The sequence below is a fragment of the Bombina bombina genome, chromosome 2 (assembly GCF_027579735.1).
Source record: "Bombina bombina isolate aBomBom1 chromosome 2, aBomBom1.pri, whole genome shotgun sequence".
Lineage (NCBI taxonomy): Eukaryota > Metazoa > Chordata > Amphibia > Anura > Bombinatoridae > Bombina > Bombina bombina.
In genome coordinates this window covers 620,752,704-620,777,758 of record NC_069500.1, presented here as the reverse complement: position 1 = coordinate 620,777,758, position 25,055 = coordinate 620,752,704, and the positions used below count along the sequence as shown (strand labels likewise).

At 43.3% G+C, this 25,055-nt stretch overlaps 1 protein-coding gene across 2 annotated transcripts in view; it reads right to left on the bottom strand.

The window, feature by feature from the left end:
- Nucleotides 1-25,055, bottom strand: part of RIC1 (RIC1 homolog, RAB6A GEF complex partner 1) — a 514,431-nt gene that overhangs the window by 86,771 nt on the left and 402,605 nt on the right. For both annotated transcript variants that reach the window (XM_053702556.1, XM_053702557.1), the window contains exon 10: nucleotides 14,726-14,774. In XM_053702556.1, coding sequence (XP_053558531.1) covers nucleotides 14,726-14,774 — 49 coding nt within the window. The remainder of the gene's footprint in view (nucleotides 1-14,725; nucleotides 14,775-25,055) is intronic.

Here is a 25,055-nt window from a genome sequence, read left to right as displayed (position 1 = left end):
CGCCAAAGAAAGTATCCGAGATACTTCTTTCATTGCTGAAGGACTGCAAGTCCCTCCTTGATGAATGACATATGCCACTGTTGTGATATTGTCTGTCTGAAAACAAATGTAAAGTTCTCTTTTCAATAGAGGCCAAGCATGAATAGCATGGAGTTCTAAAATATTGATTTGTAACCTCACCTCTTGAGGATTCCAAACCCCTTGTGCTGTCAGAGACCCCCAGACAGCTCCCCAACCTGTAAGACTTAAATCTGTTGAGACCACCAAGTTTAACCACCAAGTCAGAGAGAGTTGAGTGTTGGGATGTAAGTATATCAACTGTGATATCTGAGTATAATCCCTGCACCATTGCTGCAACATGTAAAGCTGTAGAGGCCTCATATGAAAATGAGCAAAGGGGATCACGTCCGATGCTGCAGTCATGAGACATAAAACTTCAATGCACATAGCCACTGAAGGGAATGATAGAGACTGAAGGTTTAGACAAGCTAAAACCAACTTCATTTGTCTCTTGTCTGTTAGAGAAAAAGTCATGGACACTGAATCTATCTGGAAACCTAAAAAGGTGACCCTTGTCTGAGGAATCAAGAAACTTTTGTAAATTGATCCTCCAACTATGTCTTTGAAGAAACCACACTAGTTGTTTTGTGTGAGATTCTGCTAAATGAAAAGATTGAGCTAGTACCAAGATATTGTCTAAATAAGGAAAAACCGCAATATCCTGCTCTCTGATTACTGATAGAAGGGCACCGAGAACCTTTGAGAAGATTCTTGGAGCTGTCGCTAGGCCAAACGGAAGAGCGACAAATTGGTAATGCTGGTCTAGAAAAGAGAATCTCAGAAAATGATAGTGGTCTGGATGAATCGGAAAGTGAAGATAAGCGTCCTGTAATTCTATTGTGGACATGAAATGACCTTGCTGAACATAAGGCAGAATAGTCCTTATAGTCATCATCTTGAAAGTTGGGACCCTTACAAAACAATTTAAAATGTTCAGATCCAGAATTGGTCTGAATGAATCTTCTTTCTTTGGGACAATGAACAGATTTGAATAAAAACCCAAACCCTGTTCCTGCTGAGGAACTGGGACAATCACCCCTGGAAGCTCTAGGTCTGAAACACAATTCCAAAAAGCCTGAGCCTTCACAGGGTTTGTTGGAACATGAGAAAGAAAGAGTCTTCCCATGGGAGGTCTTATTCTGAAACCTATTCGATACCCTTGAGAAACAATATCCTGAATACACTGATTTTGAACAGAATCTGTCCAAATGTCTTGAAATAATTTCAATCTGCCCCCCACCAGTTGAACTGGTTTGAGGGTCGCACCTTCATGCAGTCTTAGGGGCTGGATTTGGTTTCTTATAAGGCTTGGATTTATTCCAATTCGGAGATGGTCTCCAATTAGAGCCAGAGGCCTTAGGGGAAGGATAGGTTTTTTGTTCTCTATTCTGACGAAAGGAACGAAAATGATTGGAAGCTTTAAACTTACCCTTAGATTTCTTATCTTGGGGCAGAAAAACTCCCTTTTCCCCCAGTGATAGTGGAGATAATTGAATCCAATTGAGAACCAAATAAATTATTACCCTGAAATGATAGAGATAGTAATCTAGATTTAGACACCATGTCAGCATTCCAAGATTTAAGCCATAAAGCTCTTCTAGTAAAAATAGCTAAAGACAGATTTAATATCAATCTTAATGACATCAAATATAGCATCACAAATAAAATGATTAGCATGTTGAAGTAAAAGAACAATGCTACACAGTTCCGGATCTGATAACTGCTGTGCTAAGCTGTCTAACCAAAAAGTTGAAGCAGCAGCAACATCAGCCAAAGAAATAGCAGGTCTAAGAATATAGCCAGTATGTAAATATGCTCTTCTAAGATAAGATTAAATCTTCCTATCTAAAGGATCCTTAAAGGAAGCACTATCTTCCATAGGAATAGTAGTACGTTTGGCAACAGTGGAAATAACCCCATCAAACTTAGGGGCTTTTTCCCAAAACTCTAAATTGGCCACAGTGAAAGAATACAGCTTCTTAAACTTAGAAGATGGGTTAAAAGAAGCACCAGGCTTAGACCATTCTTTAGTAATCATATTAGAGATAGCATTGGGATAGGAAAAACTTCAGGAGTAACCTCAGAAGTTTTAAAAACAGAATTCAAACGATTACTAGTTTTGTTATCAAGAGGACTAGACTCCTCAATACACAAAGTAAACAATACTTCCTTTAATAAAGAATGAATATATGCAATCTTAAAAAGCCAGAGCCAGAGAGATCCTCATCAGCAGAAGATACTTCAGTATGCTGTAGTATCCAATACAAATTTCATCAGATTTATGAGAAGTTTGGAAAGACCTTTTACGTTTATTTGAAGGCGGAAAAGCAGTCATAGCCTTCTCTATGGCTGCAGCAATCTCATTTTTCATATCTGCAGGAATACCATGTACATTAGACTGTGAAGGAGTAACAGGAGATGTATTTGTACTTATAGAAACATTATCAGCATGTAAATAATTTGTCATAACAAGTGCCACATATTTGAGCTGAAGAAGTAAGATCAACTAATTTACAACAAACACACTTAGCTTTGGTAGAATTGTGTTCAGGCAGCTTAGTTCCTACAGTAACATCAGAGGCAGGATCAGTTTGAGACATCTTGCAAATGTAACAAAAAAGAAAAAACAACATTTAAACAAAATATCCAATTTCCTCAAAAAAGCAGTTTCAGGAATGGGAAAAAATGCTTATGATAAAATTCTTATACAAAAGTAAAATCAAAAGCAAACATTATAGGCCTCTATAAACAAATTAGAGCAGCTAGCAAAAGAGGGAGAGATTTAATATATCAAATTTTGGTGCCAAGAATGAGGTAAACAAAGATGACGCAAATGCAGAGGAAAATTTTTTTGGCACAAAAGCTAACAAAATGAAATGACGCAACTCGTGTCATAACAGGCGCGACGACGCGCCAAAAAAATTAGCGTCAACAGACACACAAGAAATTACGCGACTTGCGTCACGACAGACGCAACTTTGCGGCAAAAATGATGCAATAAAAAGTAGCATTTTGCATAATCGCGAGCCTAGTTAGCCCATGAAAATTTTGAAAAACAGACTCCAAGTTACAACTAACTGGAACCCCAGGTAAGAAAAAAAAATACCTAAATTCTCCCATAAACATAATTTCCATGCTAAAACTGTAGACTGCAAAGGGAAATATACACAGATCTGACTCATGGCAAATATATGCAATATATGTAATGTATTTGGGTTTAGCCGAGTCCACGTCAATCTCTTCAGTAGAGTAGTGGTGGCTTTTAAGGAATTAGGAAATTGTGAGGTAGTCCTTGCTTTGTTTCCTAACACATTGCTCCCCATGGTACAGAAAGCCAGAGTTGGTTACTCTGTTACTCGTTACAGAGACCTGTAGAAAAAGAAATGTGTCCTTTCGCGCCTTGTGAGCGGTCTTTCTGCTGGACAGCTAGACTGCAGGTAAGTGCTTTTGTCTTCTAGGTCTTGGAGACTTGCACTTCAGAAGAATATGTCATATGCAGTAGATGGGGACATTTTTAAAATCCTTTATACAGGATTTTCTTTGGCAGTGGGCAGGCATATTATGTATGTTGAGACAAGGGGTTAATCTTCCCTTTATTGGGACGTTTTGCCTCTTTGGGCTAATTTTGTTGAAATACTTTATTAGTATGTTTGTGGCTTATGTTTTATACAAGGATTTATGTATAAACTTAAAATTTGGCAGCTGGTTTTCTTTGCTTGCCTAGCTAGAACAGGCTAACTGACAGACTGCTTGTGCATTTGTGTAAATTAAGCTCCGGTGTTGCTGTGTAGTTTCCTCTCTCTGCCGGTCATGTGACTTCTCTCTGCTGTCGGATATTCAAGGAGCGGAGTCATTGAATTTCAGTCTCTTCAGTGTCGATCTACTATATGATCGTTTTAGAGACTTCTGGAAGCCAAATTGTGTATAAGTGTTACGGTAAGGCACCTCAGCCTGTCTGAGGTATAGGGGGCCTGATTGGTTTATTATTTTAAAGAATGTTTGCATAACGTTAAGCGGCTGTGGTATTAAAAAAATGCTTAAAGTGACAGTGTATTTAAAAAAAAATCTACAATTTGGGGATTTTTTTATTTAGTATTATGGACATGGAACAAGAATCTGTGTTTTTTGACAGATGCTTGTTATGCCTAGAGGCACAAATTGTTTTGCCTATGCAATTCTGTGCTGCATGCTTAGCAAGAACATTTAAATTTAAAGATAAATTGCTGCCCTCTGAGCCCAATGTCTTTCAGGATGATGCTGTTCAGGCAATGCCACAGCTTTCTCCTCAAACGTCCCAAGCCTCTATGGTGTCACATAGAGTACCCTGCAGTTCCTCTCAGCCTCCTGGAGAAGTTTATTTGCCTGCAGATATTGCTGCACAGGTATCTTCTGCTGTATCTGCGGCATTATCTGCTTTTCCTATGCTGGGAAAACGCAAGAGGAAAATTAGACATTCAGATAATAAGGTTTCTGTTCCCCCTACTGCTACACATGTTATCCTCCTCATCAGACTTATGAGAGAGGGCATGTCGGTAGCCTCTGAGGGTGAAATATCAGATTCCGACAGTATTATTCCTTCATCTGATACTGAATAAGTAAACTTCAGATTTAAGCTTGAACACCTTTGTGTACTGTTAGGTATTGGCTACTTTGGACGACTCCGATTCTTCTGTTGTTGTCAACCCTAAGAAGTCTAGTAAACTTAATAAATACTATGATGTTCCTTTCTCTGTGGAAGTTTTTCCTGTCTCTGACCGTGTGACGGAGATTATTTCACCGGAATGGGAGAAGCCAGGTATTTCTCCCATTCTTCTGTATTTAAAAGGATGTTTCCTGTTGCTGACATCATTAAAGATTCTTGGCGCACAGTGCCTAAAGTAGAAGGGGCTATTTCTACTCTGGCTACGAGAACTACTATCCCTATTGAGGATAGCTGCTCCTTTAAGGATCCCATAGACAAAAAGCTGGAAGCTTATTTGAAGATGTTTGTTTATCAATGTCTTCAATGGCAACTTGCAGTTTGTATTGCCACAGTAGCAAGTGCGGCATCTTATTTGTGCGACGCATTGTCTGAATCAATTTTAGTAGAGACTACGTTGGAGGAGATACAAGATAGGATTAAGGCTCTCAAACTAGCCAATTCCTTTATTTCTGATGCTAAAATGCAAGTTATTAGACTGGGAGCCAAGATGTCTGGTTTCTCTGTCCTAGCCCGTAGGGCATTGAGGCTAAAATCTTGGTCAGCTGTTACCTCTAAGTCCAAGCTTCTGACGCTTCCTTACAAGGGTAAGACCTTGTTCGGTCCTGGTCTAGCAGAAATAATTTCTGATATTACGGGTGGAAAAGGGTATTTTCTACCGCAAGACAAGAAGAACAGACTCAAAGGACGTCAAAGTAATTTTTGTTCCTTTCGTAACTTCAAAGGTCAAAAGTCTTCCCTCTCCCTCTTCCAAGCAGGAGCAGTCCAAGCCTTCTTGGAAGCCCAATCAGTCTTGGAATAAGGTGAAGCAATCAAAGAAACCCTCAGCTGAGTCTAAGTCAGCATGAAGGGTCGGCCCCCGGTCTGGGATCGGATCAAGTGGGGGGCAGACTTTCCCTGTTTGGTCAAGCATGGAGACGAGATGTCCCAGATGCTTGGGCTGTGGACATATATTAGGGTTACAAAAAAGAATTCAAAACTCTCCCTCCCAGGGGAAGATTCCACCTCCCAAGATTAAGATGCGTTCAGGACCTTTCCTCCCTGGGAGTGATTGTTCCAGTAAGGGAACAGGGTCTAAGATTCAATTCAAATCTGTTCGTGGTTCCCAAAAAAAGAGGGAACTTTTCGACCCATTTTAGACCTAAAGTGCCTCAACAAGTTTCTCAGAGTACTGTCCTTCAAAATGGAAACCATCCATAGGGATCATCACAAATTCCTGAGATTTGCCTTTCTAGACAAACACTTTTTCTCAAAGGTTCTGGAGGCTCTCTTGGCAGTGATCAGATGTCGGGGAATTGCAGTGGTGCCATACCTGTATGACATATTGGTTCAGGTGCCATCTTTTCAACAAGCAAACTCTCATACAGAGATCTTGTTGTCTTTTCTACGTTACCACAGTTGGAAAGTGGATCTGGAAAAGAGTTCCCTTATTGCAGCTACAAGGGTGGTTTTCTTAGGGACCATAATAGATTCTATGAAAAATTTTCTGACAGAGGTCAGAAAATCCCAAATTTTCTCCTCTTGCCTCTCTCTTCAGTCTACTGTTCGGCCATCAGTGGCTCAATGTATGGAGGCAATTGGTCTGATAGTCGCTTCCATGGACATCATTCCCTTTGCTCAATTCCATTTGAGAGCTCTGCAATTATGCATGCTCAGACAATGGAACGAAGACCAGAATTGTCATAAAAAAAAAAATATATATATATATATATCCTCAAGTAACAAGTTAACCACTTTATGAGCATCCATTAAAGAGTTAACAAGTAGTCTCTTACACATACATCTAAAGTGCCTGCACCCTGATCTTAAAGATATCCTTACTAAGGATATAAAGTGCTCCAATGAAAACTGCAGATAATCTTTTAAAGTGCCAGTCTCCAGAATCCTAGAAGACAAAAAGCACTTACCTGCATATAGCTGTCCGGCAGGAGGACAGCTTACAAGGCATGAAAAGACACATACTCCTTACAGAGGCATGTAGAAAAAAGAACAGAGTAAACCTACTCTGGCTTTCTATACCACGGGCAGCAAATATGTTAGGAAAACGCAGCAAGGCCCACCTTACTAGTTCCTAACTGCTTTAAAGCCTCCACTACCCTACTAAAGAGATTAACGTGGACTATGGCTAGACCTAAAAAATCTTGCTTGTAGCAAAAGAAATCCAATTTTCTTCAGACAACAAAATTTCACCTCCTTCATTGACAGAGGCAAAGAGAATGACTGGGGATTATGGGTAGGGGAGTTAAACTTAACAGCTTTGCTGTGGTGCTCTTTGCCTCCTCCTGCTGGCCAGGATTGATATCTTGTACTCTCCATATCTTAGGAAAGAAAACTAAGCTCTGCACGCTATAAATCCAATGCACACAAAAAAATGTAAAGGGGAATAAAATCAATATAATGATTCTGTCCCAAGGCTATATATATCAAATAAATATAAAATAATAAATGCCCAAAAGTGTCATTTAAATAAATGATACTTACCAACAGACATTCATCCACTATTAAAGTAGACAGTCAAACCAGTACTGAAGCATATTAGCAAAGGTTATGGAATAGGAGTACATTGTAGATACATAAGAGGAGGCAAAATACAAGTCCCTGCAACCACTATGGAAGGTTAATGACAAAATTTCCCATGAGGTGAAAGAGAGACTCACAAACCATACCCCATATACATCCCTTTGACAAAAACTGTACTCTGAGGGGGAAAATAGGCCTCAACATAGACTGAAAGCCCATCTCTCTGCAAAATCAAATGCACATCTTCATTCTTCGACCACCTCCAGTTGAGGCAAAGAAAAGACAGAGGTATCTGTGAGGTGGGAGTGGTTTTATAGAACTCTTAAGTAATTCCCAGGAGTAAGATCATTGTCTTCCATTTTAAGGCATGGATACAGCACATCAGTCACACACTACCTTAAAAATGTTTATATATCAGGGGCCTTTTATTGAAGAATTTGACATTGATATAAAAACAGAATTTATGTTTACCTGATAAATTTCTTTCTCCAACGGTGTGTCCGGTCCACGGCGTCATCCTTACTTGTGGGATATTCTCTTCCCCAACAGGAAATGGCAAAGAGCCCAGCAAAGCTGGTCACATGATCCCTCCTAGGCTCCGCCTACCCCAGTCATTCGACCGACGTTAAGGAGGAATATTAGCATAGGAGAAACCATATGGTACCGTGGTGACTGTAGTTAAAGAAAATAAATTAGCAGACCTGATTAAAAAAACCAGGGCGGGCCGTGGACCGGACACACCGTTGGAGAAAGAAATTTATCAGGTAAACATAAATTCTGTTTTCTCCAACATAGGTGTGTCCGGTCCACGGCGTCATCCTTACTTGTGGGAACCAATACCAAAGCTTTAGGACACGGATGAAGGGAGGGAGCAAATCAGGTCACCTAAATGGAAGGCACCACGGCTTGCAAAACCTTTCTCCCAAAAATAGCCTCAGAAGAAGCAAAAGTATCAAACTTGTAAAATTTGGTAAAAGTGTGCAGTGAAGACCAAGTCGCTGCCCTACATATCTGATCAACAGAAGCCTCGTTCTTGAAGGCCCATGTGGAAGCCACAGCCCTAGTGGAATGAGCTGTGATTCTTTCGGGAGGCTGCCGTCCGGCAGTCTCGTAAGCCAATCTGATGATGCTTTTAATCCAAAAAGAGAGAGAGGTAGAAGTTGCTTTTTGACCTCTCCTTTTACCTGAATAAACAACAAACAAGGAAGATGTTTGTCTAAAATCCTTTGTAGCATCTAAATAGAATTTTAGAGCGCGAACAACATCCAAATTGTGCAACAAACGTTCCTTCTTTGAAACTGGTTTCGGACACAGAGAAGGCACGATAATCTCCTGGTTAATGTTTTTGTTAGAAACAACTTTCGGAAGAAAACCAGGTTTAGTACGTAAAACCACCTTATCTGCATGGAACACCAGATAAGGAGGGGAACACTGCAGAGCAGATAATTCTGAAACTCTTCTAGCAGAAGAAATTGCAACTAAAAACAAAACTTTCCAAGATAATAACTTAATATCAACGGAATGTAAGGGTTCAAACGGAACCCCCTGAAGAACTGAAAGAACTAAATTGAGACTCCAAGGAGGAGTCAAAGGTTTGTAAACAGGCTTAATTCTAACCAAAGCCTGAACAAAGGCTTGAACATCTGGCACAGCTGCCAGCTTTTTGTGAAGTAACACCGACAAGGCAGAAATCTGTCCCTTCAGGGAACTTGCCGATAATCCTTTTTCCAATCCTTCTTGAAGGAAGGATAGAATCCTAGGAATCTTAACCTTGTCCCAAGGGAATCCTTTAGATTCACACCAACAGATATATTTTTTCCAAATTTTGTGGTAAATCTTTCTAGTTACAGGCTTTCTGGCCTGAACAAGAGTATCGATAACAGAATCTGAGAAACCTCGCTTCGATAAAATCAAGCGTTCAATCTCCAGGCAGTCAGCTGGAGTGAAACCAGATTCGGATGTTCGAACGGACCCTGAACAAGAAGGTCTCGTCTCAAAGGTAGCTTCCAAGGTGGAGCCGATGACATATTCACCAGATCTGCATACCAAGTCCTGCGTGGCCACGCAGGAGCTATCAAGATCACCGACGCCCTCTCCTGATTGATCCTGGCTACCAGCCTGGGAATGAGAGGAAACGGCGGAAACACATAAGCTAGTTTGAAGGTCCAAGGTGCTACTAGTGCATCCACTAGAGCCGCCTTGGGATCCCTGGATCTGGACCCGTAACAGGGAACTTTGAAGTTCTGACGAGAGGCCATCAGATCCATGTCTGGAATGCCCCACAGCTGAGTGACTAGGGCAAAGATTTCCGGATGGAGTTCCCACTCCCCCGGATGCAATGTCTGACGACTCAGAAAATCCGCTTCCCAATTTTCCACTCCCGGGATGTGGATAGCAGACAGGTGGCAGGAGTGAGACTCCGCCCATAGAATAATCTTGGTCACTTCCTCCATCGCTAGGGAACTCCTTGTTCCCCCCTGATGGTTGATGTACGCAACAGTCGTCATGTTGTCTGATTGAAATCGTATGAACTTGGTCCTTGCTAGCTGAGGCCAAGCCTTGAGAGCATTGAATATCGCTCTCAGTTCCAGAATATTTATCGGTAGAAGAGATTCTTCCCGAGACCAAAGACCCTGAGCTTTCAGGGATCCCCAGACCGCGCCCCAGCCCGTCAGACTGGCGTCGGTCGTGACAATGACCCACTCTGGTCTGCGGAATGTCATCCCTTGTGACAGGTTGTCCAGGGACAGCCACCAACGGAGTGAGTCTCTGGTCCTCTGATTTACTTGTATCTTTGGAGACAAGTCTGTATAGTCCCCATTCCACTGACTGAGCATGCACAGTTGTAATGGTCTTAGATGAATGCGCGCAAAAGGAACTATGTCCATTGCCGCTACCATCAACCCGATCACTTCCATGCACTGAGCTACGGAAGGAAGAGGAACGGAATGAAGAATCCGACAAGAGTCCAGAAGCTTTGTTATTCTGGCCTCTGTTAGAAAAATCCTCATTTCTGAGGAATCTATAATTGTTCCCAAGAAGGGAACCCTTGTTGACGGGGATAGAGAACTCTTTTCCACGTTCACTTTCCAGCCGTGAGATCTGAGAAAGGCCAGGACGATGTCCGTGTGAGCCTTTGCTCGAGGGAGGGACGACGCTTGAATCAGAATGTCGTCCAGGTAAGGTACTACTGCAATGCCCCTTGGTCTTAGCACCGCTAGAAGGGACCCTAGTACCTTTGTGAAAATCCTTGGAGCAGTGGCTAATCCGAAAGGAAGCGCCACGAACTGGTAATGTTTGTCCAGGAATGCAAACCTTAGGAACCGATGATGTTCCTTGTGGATAGGAATATGTAGATACGCATCCTTTAAATCCACCGTGGTCATGAATTGACCTTCCTGGATGGAAGGAAGGATAGTTCGAATGGTTTCCATCTTGAACGATGGGACCTTGAGAAATTTGTTTAAGATCTTGAGATCTAGGATTGGTCTGAACGTTCCCTCTTTTTTGGGAACTATGAACAGATTGGAGTAGAACCCCATCCCTTGTTCTCTTAATGGAACAGGATGAATCACTCCCATTTTTAACAGGTCTTCTACACAATGTAAGAACGCCTGTCTTTTTATGTGGTCTGAAGACAACTGAGACCTGTGGAACCTCCCCCTTGGGGGAAGTCCCTTGAATTCCAGAAGATAACCCTGGGAGACTATTTCTAGCGCCCAAGGATCCAGAACATCTCTTGCCCAAGCCTGAGCGAAGAGAGAGAGTCTGCCCCCCACCAGATCCGGTCCCGGATCGGGGGCCAATATTTCATGCTGTCTTGGTAGCAGTGGCAGGTTTCTTGGCCTGCTTTCCCTTGTTCCAGCCTTGCATTGGTCTCCAAGCTGGCTTGGCCTGAGAAGTATTACCCTCTTGCTTAGAGGACGTAGCACCTTGGGCTGGTCCGTTTTTACGAAAGGGACGAAAATTAGGTCTATTTTTTGCCTTGAAAGGCCGATCCTGAGGAAGGGCGTGGCCCTTACCCCCAGTGATATCAGAGATAATCTCTTTCAAGTCAGGACCAAACAGCGTTTTCCCCTTGAAAGGAATGTTTAGTAGCTTGTTCTTGGAAGACGCATCAGCCGACCAAGATTTCAACCAAAGCGCTCTGCGCGCCACAATAGCAAACCCAGAATTCTTAGCCGCTAACTTAGCCAATTGCAAGGAGGCGTCTAGAGTGAAAGAATTAGCCAATTTGAGAGCATTGATTCTGTCCATAATCTCCTCATAAGGAGGAGAGTCACTATCGAGCACCTTAATCAGTTCATCAAACCAGAAATATGCGGCTGTAGTGACAGGGACAATGCATGAAATGGGTTGTAGAAGGTAACCCTGCTGAACAAACATCTTTTTAAGCAAACCTTCTAATTTTTTATCCATAGGATCTTTGAAAGCACAACTATCCTCTATGGGAATAGTGGTGCGTTTGTTTAAAGTAGAAACCGCTCCCTCGACCTTGGGGACTGACTGCCATAAGTCCTTTCTGGGGTCGACCATAGGAAACAATTTTTTAAATATGGGGGGAGGGACGAAAGGAATACCGGGCCTTTCCCATTCTTTATTAACAATGTCCGCCACCCGCTTGGGTATAGGAAAAGCTTCTGGGAGCCCCGGCACCTCTAGGAACTTGTCCATTTTACATAGTTTCTCTGGGATGACCAAATTTTCACAATCATCCAGAGTGGATAATACCTCCTTAAGCAAAATGCGGAGATGTTCCAATTTAAATTTAAATGTAATCACATCAGATTCAGCCCGCTGAGAAATGTTCCCTAAATCAGTAATTTCTCCCTCAGACAAAACCTCCCTGGCCCCCTCAGATTGGGTTAGGGGCCCTTCAGAGATATTAATATCAGCGTCGTCATGCTCTTCAGTAACTAAAACAGAGCATCCACGCTTACGCTGACAAGGGTTCATTTTGGCTAAAATGTTTTTGACAGAATTATCCATTACAGCCGTTAATTGTTGCATAGTAAGGAGTATTGGCGCGCTAGATGTACTAGGGGCCTCCTGAGTGGGCAAGACTCGTGTAGACGAAGGAGGGAATGATGCAGTACCATGCTTACTCCCCTCACTTGAGGAATCATCTTGGGCATCATTGTCATTATCACATAAATCACATTTATTTAAATGAATAGGAATTCTGGCTTCCCCACATTCAGAACACAGTCTATCTGGTAGTTCAGACATGTTAAACAGGCATAAACTTGATAAGAAAGTACAAAAAACGTTTTGAAATAAAACCGTTACTGTCACTTTAAATTTTAAACTGAACACACTTTATTACTGCAATTGCGAAAAAACATGAAGGAATCGTTCAAAATTCACCAAACTTTCACCACAGTGTCTTAAAGCCTTGAAAATATTGCACACCAATTTTGGAAGCTTTAACCCTTAAAATAACGGAACCGGAGCCGTTTTAAGCTTTAACCCCTTTACAGTCCCTGGTATCTGCTTTGCTGAGACCCAACCAAACCCAAAGGGGAATACGATACCAAATGACGCCTTCAGAAGTCCTTTATAAGTATCAGAGCTCCTCTCACATGCGACTGCATGCCATGCCTCTCAAAAACAAGTGCGCAACACCGGCGCGAAAATGAGACTCTGCCTATGCTTTGGGAAAGCCCCTAAAGAATAAGGTGTCTAAAACAGTGCCTGCCGATATTATTATATCAAAATACCCAGAATAAATGATTCCTCAAGGCTAAATAAGTGTTAATATCAATCGATTTAGCCCAAAAAAAGTCTACAGTCTAAATAAGCCCTTGTGAAGCCCTTATTTACAATCGTAATAAACATGGCTTACCGGATCCCATAGGGAAAATGACAGCTTCCAGCATTACATCGTCTTGTTAGAATGTGTCATACCTCAAGCAGCAAAGGACTGCAAACTGTTCCCCCAACTGAAGTTAATTGCTCTCAACAGTCCTGTGTGGAACAGCCATGGATTTTAGTTACGGTTGCTAAAATCATTTTCCTCATACAAACAGAATTCTTCATCTCTTTTCTGTTTCTGAGTAAATAGTACGTACCAGCACTATTTGAAAATAACAAACTCTTGATTGAATAATGAAAAACTACAGTTAAACACTAAAAAACTCTAAGCCATCTCCGTGGAGATGTTGCCTGTACAACGGCAAAGAGAATGACTGGGGTAGGCGGAGCCTAGGAGGGATCATGTGACCAGCTTTGCTGGGCTCTTTGCCATTTCCTGTTGGGGAAGAGAATATCCCACAAGTAAGGATGACGCCGTGGACCGGACACACCTATGTTGGAGAAAACTACTACTTAACGCACTCCCAGCTGCAACAGTTATCTGCTTCTTACACTTTTTTCCTATGTGCAAACCCAAAGAAAATATTTCTGCGTCTGTGTTCATGTAGGTTGTATCATTTATCTTGCGAAAAATTGCTCAATTAAAAATAAAGTTAATTAGAGTTGTTTGATCGCTAAAGTTGTAAAAACTCCCAATGTAGCCTTTACAAAAAAAGGACACACTTTGCATTATTTGCCATTACAGAATAAGAGAAAATCAAATAAATGTGAAGTATACATAAGGTGTGCACTTAGGAGGTACATGGAAATATACTTATGGAAAATCAGTGACGACTTCTGGCAAAGTATCACGCAATGCTCCATGAAGTGCATTTTTTTTCCTTTTGAATAATAAACAAACATACACGAACACTTCTTCCTTACACACACTCATATATATATATATATATATATATATATATATATATATATATATATATATATATATATATATATATATATATATATATATATATATGTATATATAAAAAAAAAACATATATAAAAAAAAAACATAAAAGGAAGGGTGGTGTAATCAAATGGTACTAAATAAAGTAACATTGCCCAAAATGAAGCACATTATACAGCTGTAAAGCAATAGACAAGTTCTGTGAGCGTGCACAGATTCTGTCACAGGCTGTGAGAATACTTTAGCGCCCAGTATGAAGAGGTGGAGCTTCAGTATCTGGCACTTTTAAGCTATTAAAACAGGAGAACCGATTTAAAAACAGCTGCAGGAACAGGATGAAATACAATAACATAGTGAGTAGTTTCTATTCTTTTGTAGCTGTGCACAGCAGTTTAATGTCCCTTTAACTACTGCATGCAGTGTCCGAGTCTAAATGTAGCCACCAATTAGCTAGTGGCTACCCAGGTGCTGAACCAAAAATGGTCCGGCTCCTAAGCTTACATTAAAATAAAGATTAAAAGAGAATGAAGAAAAATTCATAATAGGAGTAAAATAGAAAGTTGCTTAAAATTGCATGCTCTATCTGAATCATGAAAGTTTAATTTTGACTAGACCATTCCTTTAATGAACTGCAAAGTAGTCAGGTCCCCATTGTGATATGGTTCAAATAGCAAGCGGCTTACCATAGAGCTGATCTTCAGGGTTTCTTTCTTGGTACTATCGGCTCTGTACCTAAAATAACCACCAACAGATTGTATTAAGCATAGCATTTCTAGAGCAGACTTACAAGGTTAAGCTGGAGCAGATGGCTATTCCCAAAGGTGCATGACAACTAAAGGTACAGGAACAGCTAAAATAATTTCTTTGTATAGCGCTGTAAAATTCCATAGTGTTGCATATCTGAACTCAAACCCTGATGTGATAAGTTTCGATCCCCCCCCCCTAAACCCCCCCCCCCCATAATAAATACACTGGTAAAAGCACATCAAATATTAATTTAGATTAGTGTGTGCATTTTCAGCTATACAGTCAATCACCTTGCAGGACCATAAAATGGTCAGTATGTTCCAGCAAACTTAAGTCATAATTGTTCATTTTAAAAAAAACTGAAGAGTTTTCAATGTTCTGCATTTTGCCTAAATAAGTGTCAGTTGTTTAGATGGAAAAGGTGAAAGGCCAAAAATATTTTTTAGCACTAAATTATTCTTAAAAAAAATAAAACAATTCTGCTTACCAGATAATTTAATTTCCTTCTGTACAAGGAGAGTCCACGGCATCATTCCTTACTGTTGGGAAATACTGAACCTGGCCACCAGGAGGAGGCAAAGACACCCCAGCCAAAGGCTTAAATACCTCTCCCACTTCCCCCATCCCCCAATCATTCTGCTGAGGGAACAAGGAACAGTAGGAGAAATATCAGGGTAAAAATGGTGCCAGAAGAAAAATAAAATTTAGAGGGCCGCCCATCGGAGAACACGGGCGGGGGCATGGACTTTCCTTATACAGATGGAAATTAAATTATCTGGTAAGCATAATTTATGTTTTTCTTCTTAATATAAGGAGAGTCCATGACATCATTCCTTACTGTTGGGAAACTAGTCTAGAGGACACTGAATGATAACGGGAGGGACAAAAAGAGAGGCGGACCATAATCTGAGGGCACCACAGCCTGCAAAACCTTTCTCCCGAAAGCTGCTTCAGCCGAAGCAAAATCATAAAATTTCTAAAATTTAGAAAAAAAGTGTGTAAGGAGGACCAGGTAGCCGCTTACAAATCTGATCCATAGAGGCCTTGTTCTTAAAGGCCCAAGAGGAAGCCACTGCTCTAGTAGTATGAGCCGTAATCCTCTGAGGAGGTTTATGTCCCACTGTCTGATAAGCAAGGCGGATAACACTCCTTAACCAAAAAGATAAGGAAGTCGAAGAGACCTTCTGTACCTTATGCTTCCCAGAATAGACAACAAACAAGGACGAAGTTTGTCTAAAATCCTTAGTAGCCTGAAAGTAGAACTTTAAGGCGCGAACCACGTCCAGATTATAAAGCAAACGTTCCTTCGCAAAGGAAGGATTTGGACACAAGGAACGAACCACAATCTTTTGATAGATGTTGCGGTCTGACATGACCCTAGGAAGAAACCTAACTTAGTATGTAGGACAGCCTTATCAGAGTGGAGCACCAGATAAGGAGGCAATCTCAGGTACTCTGCGCACAGAAGCAAATGCCAGTAGAAAAATAACTTTCCAGGACAACAATTCAATGTCAATCCCATAGGCTCAAACGAAGCCCGTAGCAATACCTTAAGAACAAGATTTAGACTCCAAGGAGTAGCCTTAGATCTAAACACAGGTCTGATCCTAATCAGAGCCTAAACAAAGGACTGTACATCGGGAAGCTCTGAGAGACTCTTGTGCAGTAAAACGGATAGGGCCGAAATCTGTCCCCTCAGGGAACTGGCAGAAAGAACCTTCTCTAGTCCATCCTGGAGAAACTATAGGATCCTGGCAACCTTAAGTTTAGGCCAGGAAAAACCATGCTCTTCACACCAGAATAAGTAGGTTCTCCAAATCTTACGATAGATGCGACGAGTAACCAGCTTACAAGCTTGAATGAGAGTATCAATCACTCTCTCAGAACAACCTCTCTTGGCTAGGACTAAGCGTTCAATCTCCACACAGTTAGCCTCAGAGAATCTAGATTTTGATGAACAAAAGGACCTTGTTCCAGCAGATCCCTGCGACAAGGTAACTTCCATGGAGGAGAAGATGACATCCTCACCAGGTTCGCGAACCCCAACGGCCAAGATGGAGCAATCAATATCAGTGATTCCAGCTCCAGCTTGATGTGGGCTACTACACTAGGAAGAAGTGGTAACGGCGGGAGAAGGTAAATTAGACTGAACCTCCAAGGCACTGCTAATGCATCTATTAGCCCTGCCTGAAGATCCCTGGACCTTGACCCAAATCTAGGCAGCTTGGTATTAAGACGAGATGCCATGAGATCTATCTCTGGCGTCCCCCACTTGTTGCATATCTCTGCAAACACTTAGGGATGGAGAGATCATTCCCCCGGATGAAAGGATTATCTGCTGAGAAAATACGATTCCCAGTTGTCCACACCCGGAATGTGGATCGCTGACAGCAAACAGGTGTGGGCCTCCGCCCACTTCAGAATTCGAGATACCTCCCTTGATGTAAGCCATCAAGGTTATAATGTCTGATTGGAATCTGATAAACCGGGACAAACCCAGAAGAAGCCAAGCATTCAGAGCATTGAAGATTGCTCGAAGTTCCAGAATGTTGATCAAGAGGGAGCGTTTCTCCTGAGACCACAGGCCCTGTGCCTTCTTGGCACCCCAAACAGCTCCCCATCCTGATAGACTTGCATCCGTAGTCTCCCAGGATGGTCTTAAGAAGGATGTCCCTCTGGACAGATTATCTGAACAGAGCCACCAAGAGAGCGATTCTCTCGACCGGTTGTCCAGAGAGATCGGTTGACACAGATACGAATGATCGCTGTTCCACTGTCTCAGCATGCACAGTTGCAGCGGTCCGAGACGGAACCTGGCAAAAGGAATGATGTCCATGCTGGACACGAGACCAATCACCTCCATACACTGAGCCACAGAAGGCCTTAAGGAGGTCCGGAGGCCAAGACATGCCGAAGCAAGCTTGCAACGTCTCTGGTCTGTTAGAAATATCCTCATGGATATGGAGTCTATTATAGTAAACAGGAATTCTACCATGGTGCTCAGAATAAGAGAACTCTTTTCTATGTTTATCTTCCATCCATGAGATCAAAGAAGAGAGAGAGAAGAGATTCTAAATGGTCCTCCGCCAGACGAAAAGATGGTGCTTGTACCAGAATATCGTCCAAGTAGGGAGCTACCGCTATACCCCGGGTTCTGGCAACGGCTAGAAGAGACACTAGAAACTATGTAAAACATAAATTATGCCTACCTGATAATTTTATTTCCATCGTGGGAAGGAGTGTCCACGGCTTCATTCATTACTTGTAAGAATTAAGAACCTGGCCACCAGGAGGAGGCAAAGACACCCCAGCCAAAGGCTTAAATAACTCCCCCACTTCCCTCATCCCCCAGTCATTCTGCCAAGGGAACAAGGAACAGTAGGAGAAATATCAGGGTATAAATGGTGCCAGAAGAACAAAAACTAAATTTAGGTCCGCCTACTGGAGCCACAGGCGGGAGCCGTGGACTCTCCTCCCCACGATGGAAATACAATTATCAGGTAAGCATAATTTATGTTTTCCATCTAAAGGGGAGGAGAGTCCATGGCTTCATTCATTACTTGTGGGAACAAATACCCAAGCTCTAGAGGACACAATGAAAAACGGGAGGGCAAAAAGAATGCAGACCCTAATCTGAGGGCACCACAGCCTGTAAGATCTTTCTCCCAAAAACTGCTTCCGCCGAAGAAAAAAACGTCAAATTTGTAAAAATTTTGTAAAGGTATGTAAGAAGGACCAGGTAGCCGCCTTACAAATCTGCTCCATAGAGGCCTCATTCTTGAAGGCCCAAGACGAAGCCACAGCTCTAGTCAAATGAGCCGTGATCCTCTGAGGAGGCTTATGTCCCACTGACTCATAGGCTAAATGAATTATGCTCCTCAACTAAAAGGACAAAGAAGTAGAAGAGTGCCCCTTGCACTTCCCTGCATACACCACAAAAAGAGATGTAGATTGTCTGAAATCCTTTGTATCCTGAAAATAAAACTTCAAGGCTCGAACCACATCCAAATTATGAAGTAACCTCTCCTTAGGAGAAGAGGGGTTAGCACACAAAGAAGGAACTACTATTTCCTGATTGATATTATGGTTAGACACAATTTTGGGAAGAAATCCCAAACCAGTGCGAAGAACAGCATTATCAACGTGAAAAAAAACAAATAAGGAGGCGCAAATTGCAAGGCCGCCACAGCTCAGAAACTCTGCGAGCCGATGCAATAGACAACAGAAAGAGAACTTTCCACAAAAGAATCTTAATGTCAATAGAGTGCATAGGTTCAAACGGAACCCTCTGCAACACCCTCAGAACCAAGTTCAACGTCCAAGGAGGATCGGACTGTTTAAAAACAGGCCTGATTCTAGACAGGGCCTTAACAAAAGACTTAATATCCGGAAGTTCAGCAAGCCTCTTGTGTAACAAAACAGATAATGCCGAAATCTGTCCCTTCAAGGAACTGGCGGCAAGCCCCTTCTCCAGTCCATACTGGAGAAAGGACAGAATCATGGATACCTTTACCTTGTGCCAAGGATATCCATGCTTCTCACACCAGGACAAGTAGGTCCTCCACACCTTATGATATATGCGATGAGTGACTGGCTTCCTGGCCTGAACGAGAGTATCAATCACTCTCTCAGAAAACCCTCTCTTGGCCAAAACTAAGCGTTCAATCTCCACGCAGTTAGCCTCAGAGAATCTAGATATTGATGTTGAAAGGGTCCCTGTATCAACTGATCCCTGCGACAGGGTAACCTCCATGGAGAAGATGACATCCCCACCAGATCTGCAAACCACGTCCTCCGCGGCCACGACGGAGCAATCAGAATAGCCGAAGCTTGCTCCTGCTTGATGCGGGCCACTACACAAGGTAGAAGTGGCAACGGTGGAAAAATGTAAACTAGGATGAACCCCCAAGGCACCGCTAAGGCATCTATCAGCTCTGCCTGGGGATCCTTGAACCGCGAACCGTATCTGGGAAGCTTGCAATTGAGTCTGGACGCCGTGAGATCTATCTCCGGCTTCCCCCATCTGTGACAAATCTCCGCAAACACCTCAGGTGGAGAGACCATTCCCCCGGATGAAAGGATTTTCTGCTGAGAATATACGCTTCCCGGTTGTCCACACCCGGAATGTGGACTGCTGAGAGCGAACAGCTGTGGGGCTCTGCCCATTCCTATATACGAGAAACCACCCTCATTGCTAGGGAGATTCTCATCCCCCACTGATGGTTGATGTAAGCCACCGAGGTAATGTTGTCTGTCTGGAACCTGATGAAGCTGAACGACCCCAGAGAAGGCCACGCCTTCAGAGCATTGTAGATTGCTCAAAGTTCCAGAATATTGATAGGGAGGAGAGACTCCTCTCGAGACCACTTTCCCTGAGCCATCCTGGCACCCCAAACAGCTCCCCATCCTGCCAGACTCGCGTCCTTTGTCACAATCTCCCAGGACGGTCTCAGGAAGGATGTCCCTTGGGACAGTGGTTCCAGATGGATCCACCAAGAGAGGGAGTCCCTCGTCCGATCGTCCAGAGAAATCTGTTGGGATAGGTCTGCATGATCGCCGTTCCCCTGTCTCAACATGCAAAACTGAAGAGGTCTTAGATGGAACCTGGCGAATGGAATGACATCGATGCTGGACACCATGAGCCCGATTACCTCCATACTCTGAGCCACAGAGGGACTGGAGGAGGAATAAAGGGTAAGACAGGTGGACGCAATCTTCCTGCGTCGCTGATCTGTGAGACATATCCTCATGGATATAGAATCTATTATCGTTCCCAGGAACTCCACCCTGTTGCTGGAAATCAGGGTGCTCTTTCCTAGAGTTTATCTTCCAACCATGAGATTGGAGCAAAAGAAGAAGGGCCCTCGAGTGAACCTCTGCAAGACTGAACGACAGCACCTGGACTAGGATGTCGTCCAGATAGGGCACCACAGCAATGCCTCTGGATCTGGCTACTGCAAGTAGCGCCCCCAGAAGCTTTGTGAAGACTCTTGGGGCCGTCGCCAGCCCGAAGGGAAGGGCCACAAACTGGAAATGTTGGTCCAGAAACGCAAATCTCAGGAACCTGAAGTGATCCCTGTAGATTGGCACATGAAGGTAGGCATCCTTCAAGTCTACTGTCGTCATGAACTGCCCCTCTTGCACTAGAGGCAGAATAGATCGTTTCCATTTTGAACGATGGAACAGCCAGAAACTTGTTTAAACATTTTAGGTCTAGAATCAGGCAGAACGTGCCCTCCTTCTTTGGGACCACGAAAAGGTATGAATAGTACCCTAAACCCCTTTCTGCTGTAGGTACTGGTACAATAACTCAGAGAGAAGAGAGATCCCTCACACATTCTAAAAAGGTGTCTCTTTTCTGGTCTGGAAGACAGATTTGACAGAAGGAATCTGCCCCTGGCTCTCCCATTCATTCTTAATAATGTCAGCCATCTTAACAGGAACCGGGAAGGTCTGAGGCACCACCCTGTCCTTATATACTTTACCAAGCTTAGGAATCGAAGGTTCCTCCGGTAGTTTCAGTTCCGGAACCTCGAGAGTAGCAAGCACTTGCTTCAGCAAAAAACACAAATTTTCCATCCTAAACCTAAAAAGTCAGGCTCCTCCGCAGTCAGAATTTTAGATGACAGACTCTAAACCAAAAGGAACGTCCTATGAAGAGTGAGTCGTCCTTGTCAGCGGATAATCTTTCCGAAATATCCATTGGAGAATATGACCCCTGGGTCGGATCGCCATGTTTTACCTTACGCTTGCGTTTAGCAGAACATGGTAAGGCACTAAACACCTTAGACACCGCCGTTTGCAGTTGATCCGCAAAGTCTGGCGGCCAGCGGATCTTTCCCGTAGGAGAAATGGTCGTGCCCTGCGGCGCTGCATGTGTAATCGGAGATGAATGTAGGGAACGCACCTCACGGGATGGGGGAACCCTCAGAGGTGGAGGGCTCAGTAGTACTAGACATCCTAGTCTTCCTTGATGAGACTTTGTTACAGAGGGGAGTACCCTTCAACGCGTCAGAGTCCTCCATAGCTTGCGCCTTTATTACGGACTAGATATATGATATGAAAAATGGCACCTTTATAACCTCCAATGGCAGGGGCACTCACCACCTCCTATGACCCGGACCACAGAAACCATTTCGTCTCCTGCAACCGCCGGTCAAGCAAAAGAAGTCGATTAGGCCACACCCGGTCGGAAGGAATGCATCGCAGGACCGCCCCTGCACTAGGGAGAAAAACGTGCAAATACTCCCAGAAATTAAACCAAAGGTCCACCCATTGCCAGAGCCTCATCTCACACATATTGCAGCAATGACACAAACAATATTATGTACAGACCCTCCCTGTTCAATAATCCCCCTACCAGGTATATTAACCCTTGATTCTATAAAGATGTATAAAAAAAATGAAACAATCTTACCAGAATCTATGCCATGGAAGAGGAACACGGCCTCTCAAGTGTGACAGTGTAGTAGCATCGCTCCTGACATGGACTTAAATTTAGAAAGCAGGCAGCGAAATTCATCAACGCTGATTTCTTATGGAGCTGGTAGAATGAGTTGGGATGGTTTCGCAGAAACTCTCCCTGCATCTCCGGACTCTAACATTCACCCAAGCTCTCACTGAGAGGTTGACAGGACTACTTAAAACTCCAGTCCCATTCCGAAGAGTACTACCCTCCATAAGAGACTACTCCGAATCTTCTGACACTTCTCTGCTAACCTCCTGTGACGAAAGGCAAAGAATGACTGGGGGATGAGAGAAGGGGGGGAGGTATTTAAGCCTTTGGCTGGGGTGTCTTTGCCTCCTAAAGTTGGCCAGGTTCTTAATTACAAGTAATGAATGAAGCCATGGACTCTCCTCCCTTTTAGATGGAATAATTCTTGGAGCAGTAGCTAGACCAAATGGATGTGCAATGAACAGGAAGTGCTGGTCCAGGAACGCAAACCTTAGGAACTGGTCCTTGTGGATTGGAATGTGAAGGTAAGCATCCTTCAGATCTATAGTGGTCATGAACTGTCCTTCCTGAACTAAGGAAAGGATGTACCTTATCGTCTCCATCTTGAACAAGGGGACGTTTAGAAATTTGTTAAGCACTTTAGGTCCAGGATTGGGCAAAAAGTTCCCTCCTTCTTTGGGACCACGAAAAAGTTTGAATAGTATCCCAAACCTCTTTCTGCGATACGTACCAGGACAATGACCCCTAAGGAGGACAGATCCCGCACGCACCCAGAAAGGCTTCCCTCTTTTCTGGTCTGGAAGACAGGCTTGAGAGGCGAAATCTGCCCTTGGGTGGATGAGACTTGAAACCTATCTTGTATCCCTGAGCTAAGACCTCCAGGACCAATGGATCCTGCACGCCCCTGAAACAAGTGTCTGAAAAGAGCGACAGTCTGGCCCCAGCACCGGATCGGGGGCCGCCCCTTCATGCCAATTTAGTCTCGGTGGGCTTCTTGCTCTGCTTAGCTTTATTCCAAGACTGAGCCGGCTTCCAAGTACTCTTGGTTTGCTCGGGCTTAGCAGAGGTCTGCTGTCGTTGGGATTTTTAAGAACGAAAGGAACAAAAATTTGAACTTTGTCCCTTAGACTTGTTCTTTTTATCCTGCGGTAGGAAGGCACCCTTGCCCCCTTGTAACCATGGAGATAATGGAGTACAAGCCTGGACCAAATAAAATATTTCCCTTAAAAGGGAGAGAAGTCTGAACTTAAAAGTCATGTCCGCAGACCAGGACTTCAGCCAGAGCGCCCAACGGGCCTGCACTGAAAAACCAGACATCTTAGCATTTAGGGAAATAATCTGCATGTTTGCATCACAGATAAAAGAATTACCCTCCACCTCGATCAATTCTGATAAGGAGTCGCACCAGTAGGTAACTGCTCCAGCAACCGAGGCAACAGCCTCTGCCGGTTGAAACAAGTATCCTGTATGTTGGAACATATTTCTTAGAAAAGTTTCCATCTTCTTATCCATCGGCTCTCTGAACGACGAGCTATCCTCAAGCGGGATAGTAGTACGCTTGGCAAGCGTGGAGATAGCGCCATCCCCCTTAAGGACGGAACCCTACAATTCCAATCGAGAGTCCGGAAATAATTTCTTAAAGGAAGACTAAGGGGAAAAGGAAGATCCAATTCTGTCCCATTCGTTTTTAATTACGTTCACCATCTTTACAGGTACAGGAAAAGTTAACGGCACTACCCTGTCCTCGTACATTCTGTCTAATTTAGCAAAGGTTCATCAGACAGCTTGGCCTCTGGAACCTCGAATGTAGACAGGACCTCTTTTAGAAGAAAACGTAAGTGTTCAATCTTAAATCTAAAGGCTAGTTCCTCCGCAGCAGGAGGCTTAGAGGCAGCAGACTCCGACCCAGAAAGTTCACCCGCTGAAGCCTCAGAGCGTGATTCATCCTCGGATAACTGAGTCAGAACAGATAAATCAAATAAATCACATGATGACCCCTGGGCAGGAGAGCTATGTTTAACCTTTTGCTTGAATTTAGCAGGGCGAGGTAAAGCACTGAGGGCCTCAGACACCGCCGTCTTTTACTGCACGGTAAAATCTGATGGTAAAAGGCTCCCTCCAGATGTAGGATTAGGTGTGCTACGGGAAGCTGCGTGTGTAGAAGGAGATGACTGATGGGTATGTACCTCATGGGACGGCGAGTTCTCAGAGGTGGATGACTCAGTGGTACTAAAGGGGTTAACCTTCTTAGACCTAATAACGTGTTCAAGGCATGTGGAACATAGTTGAGAGGGTGGGCATACCAAGGCCTCCTAACAATATAAACAGGCATTACTATTTGGAATAGAGGAAGTACCCTCTAGTATCTCAGAATCCTCCATAGCTTAAGCTAATGACAGTAGGACACAGAAAATAAAACACTCTTATTTATAAAAAAAAACAGCACCTTTATACTCCCAATGGCTGGGGCACTTACCACCTCCTAGACCCAGACAATACAGAGAAAAAGTGTCTTCTCCGACAGCCAGCTCGGTCAGGAAAGAGGAAATGAAAGCGAGACCACTCCCGGTCATATGGTGCGCAAGGCAGTTCCGCCCCTGCTATGAGAAAAAGCATGCCAAGCTACAAGCTGTGCAGCGTTCAAAGATGAAAGTAAAAACTTGTGCGTTCCAGCCACATAACGAACAGTCTATGAGCCCAATAAATCTCACACATAAAGCAGCATAAAATCAAAGCATCACATTTGATTAACCCCCACTGTTCAATAATTCCCATCAGGAGATATTAACCCATGATTCTATAGAGATAAA